Source organism: Mustela lutreola, chromosome 12 (genome assembly GCF_030435805.1).
Source record: "Mustela lutreola isolate mMusLut2 chromosome 12, mMusLut2.pri, whole genome shotgun sequence".
Classification (NCBI taxonomy): domain Eukaryota; kingdom Metazoa; phylum Chordata; class Mammalia; order Carnivora; family Mustelidae; genus Mustela; species Mustela lutreola.
In genome coordinates this window covers 78,895,787-78,913,958 of record NC_081301.1, presented here as the reverse complement: position 1 = coordinate 78,913,958, position 18,172 = coordinate 78,895,787, and the positions used below count along the sequence as shown (strand labels likewise).

General features: G+C 45.9%; 1 protein-coding gene across 2 annotated transcripts in view; it reads right to left on the bottom strand.

The window, feature by feature from the left end:
* LOC131813184 (transducin-like enhancer protein 1) overlaps nt 1–17,557 on the bottom strand; it is an 87,266-nt gene extending 69,709 nt beyond the window's left edge. For both annotated transcript variants that reach the window (XM_059143458.1, XM_059143459.1), the window contains exons 1-4: nt 17,014–17,557; nt 16,075–16,175; nt 14,549–14,612; nt 14,393–14,437 (exon numbers count right to left, since the gene is read on the bottom strand). In XM_059143458.1, coding sequence (XP_058999441.1) covers nt 14,393–14,437; nt 14,549–14,612; nt 16,075–16,175; nt 17,014–17,037 — 234 coding nt within the window. In that variant the 5' untranslated portion in view covers nt 17,038–17,557. The remainder of the gene's footprint in view (nt 1–14,392; nt 14,438–14,548; nt 14,613–16,074; nt 16,176–17,013) is intronic.
* Between the last annotated feature and the right edge of the window lie 615 nt (nt 17,558–18,172).

The window sequence follows — 18,172 nt, the reverse complement described above, 5'->3', positions numbered from 1 at the left end:
TGGCTCGATAATGTTGAGCTCCTTCTGGAAGAACAGAATAGACTTCCTGCCATTTGGACTGTGAAACACAGTAATCCACCAGGGAATAAAGGTCAATGTTGCACTTTTGGTCATTACTGAATCATTTGAGATGATCTGTGGTGAGGATGAGAGGAAAATCGAAGGCTGCGAGAACGCTGCAAATGGCCTGACCTCAGACCAATTTTCATCTCCATCTGTCTAACAGACATGTGGATAAAAGGCCCTCCCCTCCCTCCTTCTGGGCCACTCGGCTGTTTCCAAATCCGCGGCACAAGCCAGGAACCAGTTAAACAATACATTAATAAGGGGAAATAACCTTCTAAGCCCCAGCCCAATGCTTACTCAGGTTTTAGGCCATCGGCTAAAGTTTGGAACACAATTTTTCCAGTCTGCAAGCAGTGCTGCAAAGTAGAAATTCTAAGGAATACAGAGAAATCATCTGCAGTGCAGGGGCATGTGCCAAAATCTCCTTGTTTATACATGCAAATATATGCATACTTACACCTCCGCCCCCCCCCCCAAAGACAGCCACACAATCTCTATTACATCTGCTAGCACACACACAAAGGGAAGCAGCAGCAGTTTCAGAAACTGCATGCTGCTATGAAATAAATCTTTTTTTTTTCCAAGTGTCCAATTAATGCTGCTTAATCATTATTAAGGCACTTCAATCCTTAAATACAAAATATTCCTGGGAACCCAGAGCCTAATGATCATTTAAACCATGGAATTAATGTTAACGTCCTGACTTTATACTAATACTCCCCTTCACTGGTTTGGCGGAGCTACTTTTTAAGGTAACACTGCACCATATATAAGTTTAGGCCCCCACAGTATATCAATGTCAAACAACATCGTGTCAAGCTAAGATTCAATTCAGGTAAGTGCCACTGCCAAATTTTCTTGTTCCCAGACGGGCTTTAAGATTATTTTATTGCTTAAAATTTAATTTGTTCCAACTCGTGTCTCCATGACAACGTTGGCTAACCCTGCAAATCATTTGGGTAATTGGATATCTTATCTTTCTATTGCTCTCAAATCGAATGATTCTGCTAGAATTGTAACAGCCAATCAAATTTACAGTCCTCCTGAGTAATAGACTTGGAAAAGTAGCCACATTCATCTCCTCTTTATAGCCATATTAACCAGTATGCGACAAACAGTAGAATCTGGTCTTCAAACTATACTCCAAATTATAAATGGTGTCAATACCAATATTCTCACAGTGCAAAGCCTACTCAAAAGCTCCTTCCCTTTTATACTGTTTTAATTTGAGAAGCAACAATTGGTACTCATTCCATACAAAGCCTGAGCAATTTCAGTACTTTGAGGGAAATTGACAAGAGTGCTCATCAGAAAAAAGAAAACTGGGTGCATCTGGCTCAGCGGGTTAAGCCTCTGCCTTTGGCTCATGTCATGATCCCACGATCCGGAAGTTGAGCCCCACATCAGGCTCCCTGCTCAGCGGGAAGCCTGCTCCCCCCGCCCCCGCCTGCCTCTCTGCCTACTTGTGATGGCTCTCTGTTAAATAAATAAATAAAATCTTTGGGGGGGGGGGCGGGAATCACAGCTTGGCGGGGGGGATTTGACCTTGTATAAAATAGTGACCAAAGCCATGGCTACCCAATAGTATCCTAGCGTACTGACATTGACCTGTCTGGGTTCCTTGCGTGGGAAAGCCATATTTGATGCATTCGTCAAAAAATAAGAATGAATACAGATTCAACAACTAGCTCAAAAACTTCTGTACCCTGAGAGAAAGCCACATCACCAAAATATGACACCTCTTTGTACTTCATTAAATGTAGGAATATCACAACATCAAGTGTAAGACAATTATGGAATACTGACTTCTTATGAGATGCAAAAGCCAGCAATATTCATCCTGAGTTAGTGGTGTGCTTCTGGCCTTTGGTCAGCTGAAAAGTACAGAAGTTGGATACATTTCCGTGGTCCAAGTCCAATCTTCTCAGTAGCTATGCACGGAGCCTGGCTCTGCGGGCGGGAGCTCACAGCCCAGGCACTGCTGAAGAGCCAGCGGCTCACAAATGGAAAAGGCTCCAGAACCCTGGCCAAATGGCAGGCGCATGGGTTGTCGAGAACCTTGTGCTTCCCCTACAGACATGTGGGACTTAAGATCGCTTCTCAAGCTCAGCACAAGGAGACAGTAACGTGGGGCTGCTCTGCACACAGATGTCAGCAGGCTGCCAAGACTTGCAGCAAGTGTGAGAGCAGGTACTGGCACAATTTGTCTGAACACAATTTGAGCTGTGCCCTCCTCCATCCCAAATGCTTATGACGACATCCAAAAAGTTTCTACAGCACCTATAGCATCGTGCATGATGGGAAGAGCCAAACACCTAAACTTCTAGTGTGTCTAATCCCAATGCCTCTGCTTTTCTCCCCTGTGCATTTTTTTTTATAAGATTTTTTATTTGAGAGACAGAAAGTGAGAGAGAGCACAAAGCAAGGGGAGAGGCAGCAGGTGAGGGAGAAGCAGACTCCCCACTAAGCAAGGAGCCCGATTCAGGGTTTGATCCCAGGACTATGACCTAAGCTGAAGGCAGACACCCAACTGACTGAGCCACCCAGTGACCTACCCTATACATTTTTTTTTTCCTGCTCCCCCAGACATTAGCACAAAGCAGCAGCTGGACTGTGACCCTCCACAAAGATCTCAAGCCCATGGAGGACATGGAGAATGTAACACAAGTATCTACTCAAACTTCTACATAGCATTTTACAGGTTCCCATAGCTACAAGGAAAATGGTCTGTCTGTATTCCTCACTGAGGCTGGAGACTTCTTCCTTCTCTCACCAAGCAACAACTTCACCTGGCAATTCTCACCTAGCTTTTTTCAGGATAACAAAGCCTCTCTTTCAATTAAGAACTGGATTTTTGGGCTCCTGGGTGGCTCAGTGGGTTAAGCCGCTGCCTTCGGCTCAGGTCATGATCTCAGGGTCCTGGGATGGAGTCCCGCATCAGGCTCTCTGCTCAGTGGGGAGTCTGCTTCCTCCTCTATCTCTCTCTGCCTGCCTCTCTGCCTACTTGTGATCTCTGTCTGTCAAAAACAAAACAAAACAAAACAAAACAAAAAAAAAAAAAAACCTGGATTTTTCCACATTAAAATAAAAAAATAAAAATAAAAATGCACCTCTCTTCCTTTCATTCTGCCAAAACTCACGTCCACAAAATGAATCAAATCCTCTTTGTTGCTCCTCTATCCCCTTAAATGAAAGAACTCAACGTACCTGTTTTCACTGGTAGTCCTATTAACTACTTAGGGCTGTTGCCTTCTAAAGGCACATTTTGCTGTCTGGCCTAAAGAAGACATTTTAATTCCTCTAGACTCCTTGGAAAACAAGAGGCTCCCAATAGGTGATTTAAAAAAAAAAAATAAAAAAATAAAAAGACAAGAAAAGAAAGTTTCCTTCTGAGCCTAAAGATAAATGCTTCAGATCTTAGAAGGAAATAAATAAAAACCTTTGTATTTCAGGGGCAATAATGAGAAGTGAATAATGCAGATGTAGGGAGGAAGGAAGCTGCTGGGCTTGGAAAAACAAGATGGGAGCCTGGCCTTTAATTCCAGCAGCCATCTCATCTGCTGGATACAGTCTTGTATGGAAGCAGCAGGACAGTCTTAAAGGGACCAATAATATATTTGGATAATCGATTTTCAGAACAAGTATCCTTCCCTCGGGGTGCCCAAGCGCCAGGCAGCAATGTAACCGCACTGGACTGAAAAACTCACTTACTCCTGATAACTGCCCTATATGGAGTGGGTGCTGTCGCCATCCCCTAACCTACTAACCTACTAGGTGAGGAGGAATGATTAATATCCATACAAAAGGAGGCTGGAAGGATTTACAGACAGCTCCTAAGGCACATGGGTACTCAGTGGACAGGAGCTGACTGCTCACTCTGATGTCCCCCATCAGCTTACTCTACAATAATCAGCCCAAGAAGCTGACTTTTGAAATCCGAAGAGCTGAAAGAGACAACAGGTACACGGGCCAAGAGAGCCGGCACCTGTAGCTACAGGCCGCTCGCAGACCTCGCAGACCAGAGGAGGGTACCCTTCCTCTGCCCCAGCGGCCCACCCCTTTATTCTCTCCATTCCAGACCAAGATGCAGATCAATGTTAAGACCTCCTTCCCTAAACTGAACTCGACCTTTTTATTTTCGCTCACTAATCCATAGAAGCCTTTCAAATGGCACAAATCAAGGCGGCTGCATTTTGTTCTCTAAATCAATTTTCTCCCCAGCCATCAACTAGATGTTCCTGCACAGAGAAAGAACAGCCCTTCCCTTCTAATTCAAAAATCCATACTGCCATTGCCCTTGCAAACTGCTAAACAAGCAGTATCGGCAAGTCACTTGTGTTCTGTAATATATTTACTGCAAATCCCAACGGCTCACCCTTAATGCAGTTTTCTATTGTGTCTGTGCGTGTCAATACACTGGCTGGTCACCTTACTTGTAAGAGGCTCTGACTGGCTGTTTGCTCAAGGCATCAAGAGGGCGCCTAGGAGAGACAAAGCCTGTTGCTCCTGGAGGGCTCAGCCTTGGAGAGCCTCCTCCTCACGCTGGGGCCCTCAAAGAGGTTTTGTCTTCAGGCACTTCACATCCCTGTACCACCCACACCACCTCCAAGGCCAACTTAAAAACTCTCCAAAAGGACAGTTTCCATACGTCCAAAGTTCTAAATCAGAGTCCTTTGGCACAGTTTTTTCCCAGTTTCCTAACAACAACATTAAAACTGTTCCCTGCTCAGAGAATATGCTGGTGGCATCTTAAAGGTACACACTGTGAAGGACCAAAAAGGAGGAAAGCGTGGTTGGGGGCAGGTGGAGGGGAGCCTGCTTTTCTGTTAAGTGCAAATCTCTGCTATAAGGTACAGCTGAAAAAGCAAGCCCCCTAACACCATGTACTACAACCATGCCAAAACACAAAGGGCGAAGTCTAGGAGGAAAAGTGCTGTAAAATGCCGTAAACACCTGTTGAGATGGAATTCTTAAAATGTACCTGGAGAAAAGCCCTCCTTTGAGTGTCAGTCTAAAATGGGGTTGGGAGCTAACAAAAGGCCTGGCCCAAGTTCCCCAGAATTATTTTCTCACTTCTTCAATAGGGGGAGGGGAGTAAAAGCTCTACATTAAAATATGTGACAGGCAGATCCTGGGATTGCACAGGTGAGAACAGCGTGAGTGTTCACTTTTTAGAAAGGCTTTTTTTTTTTTTAAAGATTTCATTTATTTATTTGACAGACAGAGATCACAAGTAGGCAGAGAAGCAGACAGGGGTATGGGGGAAGCAGGCTCCCTGCCAAGCAGGGAGCCCAATGCGGGGCTTGAACCCCGGACCCTGGGACCATGACCTGAGCCAAAGGCAGAGGCTTTAAACCACTGAGCCATCCAGGCACCCCAGGTGTTCACTTTTTATTTCCTTCTGTTTTTCCATGTATTTGAAATTCTTCCTAGTAACATGTTTGGTGGGGCAAAGGAACTGTGTAAAGACTAAAAGTAAATAATCTAGGGGTATGATCCTGATTATTAAGAAATCTGGCAACTCAGTCAAGTTAAGTATCTTTATACTTAACGCATGACGAGATGACTTACCCACAACTCTGTTTCGGGGCTGTGGTGGTCCTGAGGAGACCAGCAGCAGCCCCAGGGCCAGTGATGTGTGCACACACTGTTTGCACAGAAACCCAGGCCTCTCAACACACTACTTCTGTCTTCGTTCTTTCTTCAGTACCAACCCGAATATGGCACTATAATTAAACTCCCCATAAGGAAGCCTCCGTGGATATTCTGACTATAAGTCATTTGTCCAAAAGAAAAACTGAGCAAAAGTGGTTCTACAAGAACTGAAGTCCTATTAAAACATCTAGTGAAGGACTGCCTGGGTGGCTCGGTGGGTTAAAGCCTCTGCCTTTGGCTCAGGTCATGATCCCAGGGGTCCTGGGATTGAGCCCCAGCCCCACATTAGGCTCCCCTCAGCAGGAAGCCTGCTTCCTCCTCTCTCTCTGCCTGCCTCTCTACCTACTTGTGATCCCTGTCTGTCAAATAAATAAATAAAATCTTTAAAAACAAAACAAAACAAACATCTAGTGAAATCAAGCAGATTTCATTCTTAATTTCAGCATCAGAATCCAGCCTGGTACTCTCGGCTCAAGTTTCTCATCTGGATTCCACGAATTTACTGAAGGATCTTAAGATGTCCCAAATGGCCAAAATTGTTGGGCAAAGATATCCTGGTGTCTAAAAATGTGTGGGATTTTTTTGCCCAGCAACTTCCACCTGATTTTCATATGGATTCAAGATCCAAAATGAGTACAACTACCACTCTTTTAAGAAGCACATTAAACACTACCTAACAAGTACCACTCTGTCCAACCCATTGGGAAGGGTACAGAGTAAGTATCAAATATAAGCTTTGAGCAGACTGCAGCCTAGCTGGAGTAACAAAAGATACACATGAAAAATCATTATTATAGAAGTTGGAGAAAAACTCAGTGATGTGATAGGCTCCCATTGGAGAGGTCATGGAAGACCTTAAAGTAAACAGGAACCATCGTTATTTGAACTGGACCTTGAAGGATAGTGAGAAAGGCCATGTGAACTGGACAAAAACAGAAAAAGAAAACAGAAAAATGCACAACATATTTTAGGCAGGAAGAAGAGACTCACTGGCTGGTGTGAGGGAGGAAGACAGAGGTGACTAAGTAAGACTGGCAAGGACAGTACTCAGGTGCAAACACAATACTGTGAGTGATACGTACAGGGGCCACCACTGGAGCAAAAACTCAAAATCAGGATGAACAGACACACCAGCCTGCCCAAAGACCCAAACCCCAAAAGGGGTTTTGTATTCACCACTATAAAAGACACTCCCATTCTGGGGCTGGAGCTCCAAGCGTTTGGATGTAGGCTGCTGGTCTTTGGAATGTGTGTACCCAGCAGCCGCACAGGACATGCCAGTAGGGTGTGTGGAGGAGGTGAGAACTTTTATTTAACCTCTCTACTGACAATATCTATTTATTACAAATGGATATAATATGTTAATACACAATACTCTGATAACTAATAAATTTGTATGCAAACAAGTCTAGTGATATATTTTCTTTTCTTTTTTTTAAAGATTTTATTTATTTGACAGAGAGAGAGAGAGATCACCTGTAGGTAGAGAGGCAGGCTGGGGGGGGGGGGGGGCGGGGCGTGGGCTGTGTGTGAAGCAGGCTCCCTGCTGAGCAGAAACCCCCCCCCCCCATGCGGGACTTGATCCCAGGACCCTGAGATCATGACCTGAGCCAAAGATAGAGGCTTGACCCACTGAGCCACCCAGGTGCCCCAGTGATAAATTTTCAAGCTTTTCACAGACAGATTTCACAAAATACCATGGGCAGACTAATAATTTAGTTAGATCAATAAGAGCACCAATAACATCAAACCCAGCATGTCTTCAAGAGTTCCACAAATGGCGTGATTTGGACATTCAAGTTCAAACACACTTACATTCTCAAAAACTGATTCCACTTCGTCAAGTAAATCATGAAAATCTAATAAGTACAAACCAGGACAGTACAAACAATTGTACACACACCTCTACCTTTCTGGCGTATGCAGGTATACACACACCACACTTAACAGCACTCTTCTCTTTCTGGCAGATAAGAAAATAAATTCAATGGATGGAATCCTCAGAGTCTATTTTTTCCTCCCCGTCTTCTCCTTATACCCAAAATGACTGTCACCCTACCCTTTTCTGGCTAATATTTCTGATCAAAGAATCACTAAGTAGCGAATAAAACTTCAAGAAAAACGAAAAGATTTGTTTGTTATGCCCACTGCCGGGGCAGGGCCTGAACACTGGGCTCACAGTTGCTTTCAAGTTGCTTTGAAGCAGTCAAACAGAATTAAACTTAGTAATCATTAAAAACTGAAATGTGAAATAATGAAATACAGGTTTGTAAAAAATCACAGTTACTCGATAAAACTTGTGTCAACATTTCTTGAAGTTTCATGAAATGCATGCCACATAGGTGGTCTCTAAATGATTCAGTAAACATTACAGTTTTGCAAACAATTTTAGAAACCATTTTCTGCTAAAGCCAAATGAATAATAATACACAAAATACCTTAATTTGTTAAAATTTCATTGTCAATTTTTTTTTCCTTTTTCAAATCAAACCATGCCTCAGAAAAAAATTAGAAAATCTCGCCCACACCTGAGTGCCCACACCTACATCTACACACGCTCTAACTTAAAACACAAAACCACAGGGCGCCTGGGTGGCTCAGTGGGTTAAAGCCTCTGCCTTCGGCTCAGGTCATGGTCCCAGGGTCCTGGGATCAAGCCCCGCATTGGGCTTTCTGCTAGGCAGGGAGCCTGCTTCCCTCTCTCTTTTTGCCTGCCTCTCTGCCTGCTTGTGATCTCTGTCTGTCAGATAAATAAATAAATTCTTAAAAAAAACAAACAAAAAAACCCCACAAAACCACAGTCACAGAGCAATCCTGGGACACATTTCATATTACAAAACTCACCAATCACATTGGGGAGGACTGTTCTCGATCTGTAAATGCCTACTCTTGTCAAATAAGCCTACCTATAAAAACAACTGCCTAAAATTTAATTAGAAACCATTATACCAAGTATTCCACACTTAAGGTACTAGTTCTGAACATCTCAGTTTTTGAAAATCTGAATTAAGAGTAAGCAAATAGGGATGGGGCGATAGGATAGGGACGATCGAGCCAACTGAAGCCTATCAGAAGCCCAGTTTCTTAGTTTCCTCCAATGTAATCCACTCCTGAAGACCACAAACATTTAATAATAGAAGAGCAAACACTCAGATCTATGGAAACCTAAAATGGCTCCATGAGCCAATAACTGAATGTATCGTTCGTTTAACTACCACACAAGATGATTTATTTAAATATTTGCTAAAGGAACAGATTCTTTTTGTGTTTCTTAATAAACACTATTTGGAAAAATAGCTTAAACCCTCTGGTCAAAGACTACTTAAAGGACACAGACAGGCACTGGGTTTTGAATACTGGTGGGGGTTCAGTCAAGAGGGACAATTCTCCTCTCCTGAGAGAAGCCATATTGAGAACCTGCCTAGTCTAACCCCTCATTTTACAAGGAGGGAAACTGATGCCCAGGCAACTAGTCAGTGACTCACCCAGTCACTAATCAAAGTCGCCTAAATAAGAGACCTCAGTGAACTGTATTTCACACCAAGGTCCATCCTAAAGATCACATATTCTGTGCCTCATAGAGCTTTTTGGCATTAGTTTTGAATTTAAAAAAAAATTTTTTTTTTAATCTTAAGGACTATGTTTTTTGACCCCTGCCTTTAATTCTGTGCCCGAGGCAAGGCATCCCTGACCTCACCCAAGTCTCGGCTCTGAATAGAAACCATGACTGAGCCAACTGTTGAAGGGGTCGGGTAGGGTGACAGAAAGTAGGGAGGAATCGTCTGTGCTGCTGGCTGATAAAAAACAAAGGCTAATCTTGAGCCTCAAAATCTGTGTTCTCAATACACAGGGACCTTTATCTTTTCACTGAAGCTCGTGAAGGGCAGGCCTGGCTAATGAAGTCAAGTTGGGGACCACTCCAATCTTGATGACAGCTAGTCCCTTTGTATTACAAGGTAATTAACACCTGATGGAGCTTAACTCTAAGTGAAAGTACTCCAGCTACATCTTTTCCCATTCTGAGACTTGGGCTTGGGGGCAAAAAAAAAAAAAAATCTCAAAGTGAGAAACTGTAGATGGAAAACACACGTGGTTAAAGAGCAGGAAGAAAGGTAAGACTTGCAGACAAATAGTAAGAGTCACATCTAAGGGATTAACCTGCAGGTGAACCCCTAACAGTTCCACCTAAGCACTTTAAAAACACTACCAGAGGACAATTTATTTTTTAAGGGAAACTTTAAAGCACACATCAAAACTGTGAAAGCGGTTTCACTCCAAAATTTACGTGGTCTGAGACACCGTGCTGGCTGAAACATCACATGGGCCTTGGTTATGTTAAGCTCTTATCTGTCTCTCTTTCCCCTCTCCTTCCCCACCTTACAACCAGCACTGCGGAATACGTCTTTGCTTCCACAGCTAGTCCTTTCATTTATTTTTAAATTCTTGGCCGCCCTGGAGAGCCCCGAGTGCTCACTCTGGCCGCTCTTCAGAAGAATAGAGGCACAGAGAGACAAAGTGACTGATCACACTCACTGTGCCCTGGGTCTCAACTAGGTGTCCTAACAACAGTTCCCAATTTTCTTTTGTTCTTAGACATATTTTAACCTTGCCGATAGTAGTGCTCGGTTGGCTACGACTTTCTACCTACCCATGGCTGTGACTTCCACAGGCCAGTCAGTATTGCCAATTTTCACGAATCCTTAGAACACGCATCTAGCCCTGACATGATTGTGTATCATGAATTTGTCAGCACAGGGAGGGACCAAGAGAGAAACGCAGCCAGGCCGCCTGGGTTACCACACACGAGCACAAAGTTGATTCTACCACTGGCCTCATACCGGCAGGGGGCTGGGTAAATTCAAGCAGCACTGAATTCTAGGGACCAGGTGACCCTAACTCCAGCTTCAGCAGAAACTTGACCTTGACAAATCGCGGACTCTGAACCCATGCCCACAGCCACAGGCAGAGCAAAACACCTACTCTATCTACCTCTTAAGCGCTGTACAAATTCATGCCACAAAAGACATCTTAAGTCATGGCTTCATCAGCATCCTGAGGAGATACACAAGTGGAATAAATAAGGCTTCTGTACGTATTTACAGTGCATCTTGTTCCAAAAATATCAAATGAGGTCATACACCACACCACATGACAGAAAACAAAACCTGAAAGATCACACTGCCAAACACACCAGGCACAGCCCTCAAAACAACCAGACTCACGTTCACCTGCTGTTTTGTAATGCACCCTAATGCTCTGGTGGCATCAGAACTTCCTTGAGCTTCATGAGCTGTCTCTACCTCTCCTGGAGAGAGATACCTAGAGTTTGGTATCTGAATGTCAAACATTAATAATGTGTGGAGAGAGATGTACAGGCAGAGATCTAGAAAATACTGAAATAAAAACAAAGAAAAACAAAGGAACCACTGTTTTGTTTTGTTTTTAAGATTTTATTTATTTATTTATTTTGAGAGCGTCTGTGTGCATGTGTGGGGGAGGGGCAAAGGGAGAGAGAATCTCAAGTAGACTCCCCACTGAGCAAGGAGCCCGAAGACAGGAGCTCAATCCCAGGATGCTGATACCATGGCCTGAATCAAAACCAAGAGTTGGACGCTTAACCAACTGAGTCACCCAGGCACCCCTACCCAATTCCACCCCCCCAAAATCCTGTCTCAGTGCTACAGTAAAAAAAATTAAGTACCCATTACCATCCATAGTACATGGACTTTTCAGTAACCAGCCACATATGGGAGCAGAGAAAGTGAGGGGAAGGCTTATCAGGAAGTGTTGACACAACATAAACATGGACCGTGGGCACCAAACCAAGTAAGGAAACCACAATTATACCATTCTTGATTTGGACGCGCTTCCACTTTAAAATTTCCAGACGGAAAAGTCGGTGGTGAGATGTGACACTGAAAATCTCTACAACTCCCTCCTTCCACAAACCCGCTGAAAGGTGGGGACAGGGAGTGGTCATCACACTGCAGACAAATCTTAACATTAAAGCTCTCTCCATGGAAAGTCTCCCCATCACTGCATTTTTTTTCAGTAACAAAGATGTTGTCAGAAATGACAATTTTTTGTGTCCCCTGATGATGCCTTGCTAGCATTCGGTTATAAGCCATAAAGCAGGACTAATTTCAGCCTGTCAGGAGTCTCACTAATGCCCAGTTTCCCCCCAGAGAGAATTCCTGTCAAATCTAATGAGAGCTCCAAAGGCCCTCTCTACAATATAATGAGCACTTAGGCCATGCTGGTGATCAGGCGGCAAAAAGCATCAATTTGAGCCTGGCTACACCCTGGGGGCCAGACGTCACCAGTTTTAATAAGAATTATGATTACTAGCTGCACCAAATGCCTCCTCAGAACTTATTATTAATGTGTGACATTCAGAAGGATGTTTTTCAAATGTAAGGCCATTTTAAACTGAATTACAGCACTGCTTTGCACACCACTCTAGTTAAGGGTCTGTCAGCATTTACAATATAAACTAAATTTCAGGGGGCTTAATACCCTACTATGAAGAACATGGCATCTCTGAGCCTTTCACATTTTTCAAATTACTGAGCCAATTATACACAGCATATTATTAATGCATACTGGCTCATGGATGGACAATATTACCCACAAAAGCCCAATAGTGTATAGAAACTCATTAGAAACCTATTTTCTGGGGCACCTGGGTGGCTCAGTGGGTTAAGCCTCTGCCTTCGGCTCAGGTCATGATCCCAGGGACCTGGGATCGAGTCCCGCATTGGGCGCTCTGCTCAGCAGGGAGCCTGCTTCTCCTCATCTCTCTCTCTGTCTGTCTCTCTGCCTATTTGTGATCTCTATCTCTGTCAAATAAATAAATAAAATCTTTAAAAAAAAAAAAAAAAAAAAAGAAACCTATTTTCTCACCATGGGGCTCCTGACCCTCTTCGCCTCTTCTTCCCTTTTCCTACTCGATGAAGAAGAGGTCATGTAACCATGTAACCTACAGGAACCCAGAAGAATTACACACCTCCTTTAACTCCCCAATAAATCCCGTACCAGCACACAGCATCACACAGAGGTGGCGTTTCCTTGTAAGAGTTGAAGTCATTAAATCCTTTGAGTTTCTAACTTTAAGAAAAAGCTCAGTCTCCTCTTACCCTTCCAGACTCCTTGTTAACAAAATATGTGCCTTTGGGGTAACTTTAAAAAAAAACAATGTGACAGGTTACAAACCTTTCACCCAGTTTATTTGCATAATTCATTTAAATAACCAGAGATCTTCTGGCCAGGGTACTATCAACAAGTTACAACTGCCTCCATCAGGCACTAGCCATTGAAACACACACAAAAAAACAAAGGCACAAACCAATGTAATCTAGGCTACCAATTTTGCAAATCGGAATAAAATCAGCATTTTTAAAGGCCCAATTATATTATCAATGAAAGGTCCTGAACCTAACTGTCCCTTTCCAACCATATCTGAGAACAGATCTAATGGACATGACTTAACATTATGAAATCTATGATGAATTAAAAATCAAAGAGTGTGGAGTTACAAAAGCAGAATTCAACTCTGAAACACACTTGCTTAATGAAAGTCTTTGAATATAAGGAAGATCTGAAGGCTGAACTAATCAATTTCTCCACTGTGCCCCAGCCGGTCAGCCATGCTCTTTAATTTAATGAAACAAGGGTTTGAGATGAAATAGCACATATACATCAAGTAAGAATTGTATTGTTGCACTTTGAAATGTGTCCAACTGTGCAACTTCATCTGATGATAATTTTTTAAGAGGCAATCGATTTCTAAAAGACTTATTGTACCAGCGTCTTGATGAAAAAGTGAATGTCAGCATATCTCCAGAATACTTACACCCTGCCATTAATGCTTTCTTTGGCAGACAATGACTACTCAATCGAGGGTCCTCTGGGCTGAGCAATCATTTAGCTTTTCTTCTCTTACGAGGTCCTTAGTGCCTTGTTCCAGCTCAATACTCTTTTTATACACCATTATAGTAGCCATAAGTGTGAATTTTATGGGAACTTGCAAACTTATAGTCATAGCTAGAGCTTTCCAGTCACTAATCTTTTCATGCTTTTAAAACCACTAGGACTGAAGCAACTCGCAACATATGCTTTGCCCATAAAAGAATGCTTTTTTACCTCCAAATCTACATCAACTGAGAAATCTTCCAAAACGATGTTTGGTAATAAGCCACTAATCCTGAGTGTCACTTTATGCAACCCCAAAGCATGAAGAAAACCCCACAGTTAGTCACGTATGACGTTTAACCTGCTAAAGGAACTCCTGAATATCCTCCTTGCCCTGCAGAACCACACTGCTGTCCAAACCAGGAAAAACACCAAGCTTTTCTGAAGTGCAGAACCCGACGGGATACCCAAATCTTTCAAGAGGAGAATAAATCTACCCAGGTGGAAAAGTCAACTTAGAGACTCAATTCCTATCATCCTAGAAACCGGTTGGTTCACATTTCCAAAGCACCTCTCTTCTAGTCATTTAAAGATTCTGTAATTGTCAAGAAGCATCCCTTCAGCAAAATACTACCACCAACTCACAGGAAGGGAAACCAAGGCAAGAAAATGGCATATAAATCCCCGTCCACCCCCAACCAACTGAGGACAAAGCCAATTCTGTGGAATCATTTCAACTGGAGATTTAACTGAAGCTTACCTGTTTATGCATTTCTATGTTTAATCCATATGACATTTCATAATACTGCAAAAAAAAAAAAATCAAGCATTTCGTTAACTCACGTTTTGCAATATTAGGAACACATATTTGCTAATCTTACATAAAAAGACGAAAAGTCTAATCTCTGATACCTACCATCACATAGTGCCTCTGCATTTCTGTCTTTTCACTTGCCAGTTTCTCGCATTCCAATTTAAGGCTACAAAAACAAAACAGGTAACTTAATGTAAACATTATGTCACTTGTTTTAACATCTGCCTCACATATTTGCACTTCAAGTAAAAACACAGACCAATTTAGAAAAGCCATAAACTATCTAGGTAAACACGCAAAAGCTTTGTCCTTGCATTTAATAGGGAAAGGGGGTCAGGTGACCAGTACAGGGTCTCCATTACCTACTATTCTCTTTCTTCTTGGTGCATACCTGGTCAGGCGCCAAGAATGAAAAATCTGTCAAAACCTCTGATCTACACAGAAGACTGGTTTCTCCTCCTGCTCATCTGTTCACTCCTACTTCCCCGCACCAGTCTGCTCCTTTGGACTCCACTAAAATCTGGCTTTGGCACAATTTCCAGCATCAGACAGAGGCTGTCCCATTTCTGCCAACTCAATCTCTAGGTTTGAAAACTGTACTTGTAAAGTTACTTCTGCAATTGTTGGTCCCTTTTAAAATCTTCAGTTTTTAAATCCCTGCCAAAATATGTGAAGTAGCTACTGCAATAAAGTGGGTTGAAGTCCTCTCTGCTTGGTAAACAGAGTGTGGGCAGGTATGCCTCAAGTTCCAGAGATTATTCTCTTCAAGCAGACAAAAGTTCAATAATCAGAAAAACCTCTGACAAAATAAGAAAATTCACACCCAAGCATCTGTGTGCTTGTTCTCAAGCATGACAAAAATAAAAACTGTCATTACACAGTTTAGCTCTAATCAGGGAAGGCTTCATAGGAACAAGGGAAGGAACTAACATTTCTGGAAAACACACTATGGACAGGATGCTTTACAACGCTCTTCATTTACAAACCTTTTGAAGTAGGTCTCATTAGATGAAGAGACCAAACCTGTATGTATATAAAGGAAACTCCAGTCCCCTGTCCTGCCCAAACCAACCCAGAGCCACACCAAAGCAGTGGTGCTTTCCCTACACCTATCCACATCCCTCTTCACCACCAATGATGGGCACAGCTAACAGCATCGAGCCTTCCATAATGGACTTTGCCTCAGACAACACCATCCTCTAGTATGGCAAAGTGATTTCAATACTGGTTCTGCCTCCCTAAATCTGCACTCCGGGGCTGGGGCATCGACTGAACCAAGGTTTCAGCTCAGCCTGTTGCAAAATAAATAAACAAAGTGCAAATATTGACGGTTCTCGTGCAACTCCTAAATACTCAAAAGAAAAAGAAGAAGAAGAAAAAAAAAGGACTCCCTGGAACAGCAGCAAACGGGCAAAAGGGAAACAATGGTAGGAGGAGGAGACTACAGCAGAGGCGGCCCGGGAAGAACCTGGAAAGGGGGTAACATGAATGACAGGTCTTAACTGCGACTCCACACGCCACCGCCTGGACGCAAGTACTAAGTACAGCCGCCACAGCCACCAGGCTGGGCGAGGAGGGGCCGGGGCTGCTCCCGGGCTACCTCACGCCCCACGCCGCCGGACACGCACCTGTGATATTGGGCCTGCAGGAACTGGAATTCCTCTTTAATCCGGTCCAGGGACTCCGGGATAGTGAACTTGAAGGGCTGGCCTGCAGCCTGGTGCGGCGTCTGGGGGGCGACCGGCGAGGGGAACCGAGGGACAGGGATGCAGGTAGATAGATAGAACAGGAAGTCAGAGGCCGGAGAAGTGGGTGGGACATCAACAAAAAATAAAGTTAGCAGTGGTGGAAAACGGAGCCCTGAACTCGAGTTTGCTCTGCACTTTATACGGGGAGAAATCGGCCCCTGGCCCTGTCTGGAGCCTCCAAAGAGATTCCGTGCCTTCTCCGTGCTCCAGGGCGGGTCGCTTGGTACGTGCTCCCGGGTCACCGGCTGGAGGGACAGGGGATCCCCGGCGGCCAGGGAAGACCAGGCCAAATAGTCGTCGTAGCCACCGCCCCCTCCCCACCAGGGCGATAATGACCCCGGGGATCAGAGAAGAAAAACAACTCCCTAACGCTCCCCGTTCCCAGAGTCGCCAGGGCCACCTCCAGGCGCGCCGGAACGGGGGCCGCATTGACATGTAAATAGGCGAGACGGGAAACAAAGGGGGGGGGGGGCGCCCTACCCGTCTCCGCGGGGGGAAGGGGTGAGGAGGAGGGGAAGGGGGTAAGCTGTCGCTACTGGAAAGAAACCCCAGCCTCCCCGGGCGCCCTCGCCCGCCTTGTCTAGACGTCAATTCGGAGGGGGCCCAGAGTAAAAGGGAAAAATTGAGTTTCAGTTCACTCTCCACCCCGGGAGGGAGGGTCCGAGACCTCCCCAGCCCTGCATCCATACAGGTTGGGGGGAGGGATCCTCCACAAGGTAGAAGACACCCGTCTCCCTACAGCACTGGGAGAGCGCCTATCCCCACCCCACCCCCACCCCACTCCTCTGCCCCTCCACCCAGCACCCTGACGCGCCTCACCGGGTGCCGGCTCTGCGGGAACATCGCTCTGACGGCGGCCGTAGCTCTGTTTCTGGGCAACTCAATTCTCCGCTCAATTTCCAACTTTAATCCCGCCGAGGAAAATTAAGCCGAGAAGCCAGGCAGAAACCGGGAGCGCTGGCAAGCGCGCTGGCCACGCACGCAAGCGCGCTCGGCGGGGCGCACCGGCCACTCGGTGCCCGGCTGCTCCTTCTCCCGCCGGTGCGGGTTCCTTCGCTCAGGGCCACATCGCGGGGCACCCGGGGCCCAGCTGCACCAAAACCCGCGCGATGACGCCGGCGCCCAAGATGAGGGCGCGGGGGCTGTGATCCAACCCGCCGGCCTCCGCTGCCCCGGCGGGGAGGTGAGCGCGCGGAGACTCCGGCCGCGCTCCCCTCGGCGATCCCCGTACACGGCACCCGTCCCGAGCAAACAAATCCAGGCGAGCTGCTTTCCTTCGTTCTTCTCCCGGTCCGCCTCCTCTCCGGGTTTTCCCCCGCGGCGAGGTGCAGGTGGCCCGGCGCCCCCAGCTAACCCCTCACAAACAAACCTGGAGACGTTCGGGACCGAGTGCTGCGGATCAGGGCAGCGCCTTCAGCCAGGCGCTGGGAGGCGGTGAGGAGCGAGGTCCGGGCGGCGGAGGTTCCGCGCCTGGCACTCCGCAGCCTCAGCCCGGGCGGAGGAGCGCGGGATGACGACGAGGCGGGGAAAGTGCGGAGGGCGCGCCGGGAGGCGGCTCGGCACGCCCCGTGCGACCGACGCTCGGTGTTCTCCGCGGTTGCACAAACCCTTCTGGCCCGGCGGGGCTACACCAAGAAAGGCAGTCCCGCAGCCGCCCGCTGCTCCTCGAGCCCGGGACGCATCCGGGCGCCGCGCCCCGCGCGCACCCGCCCCGCACGGCCGCTCCGGACTCTTCCTCCAAGCCCCTTCCTGGGCCCTCTTTCTTTCCTTCCCTTCGTCTGCCTCTCCGCAAAGGGCGCTCCAGCCCGCTGCAAAGTTCTCTCACGACCCGGGGGGCGACATCCACGAGATGGGGCGGGAGGGGGGAGGAGGAAGCAGGAGTGCGCTCCGCCGCTCGGCCTCCCTACCCGGCGGGCAAACTCCGCGGACAGGTCCGGAGTAGTCGCGGCGGGGGTTAAGTCGCCGCGGGCCGGCGGAG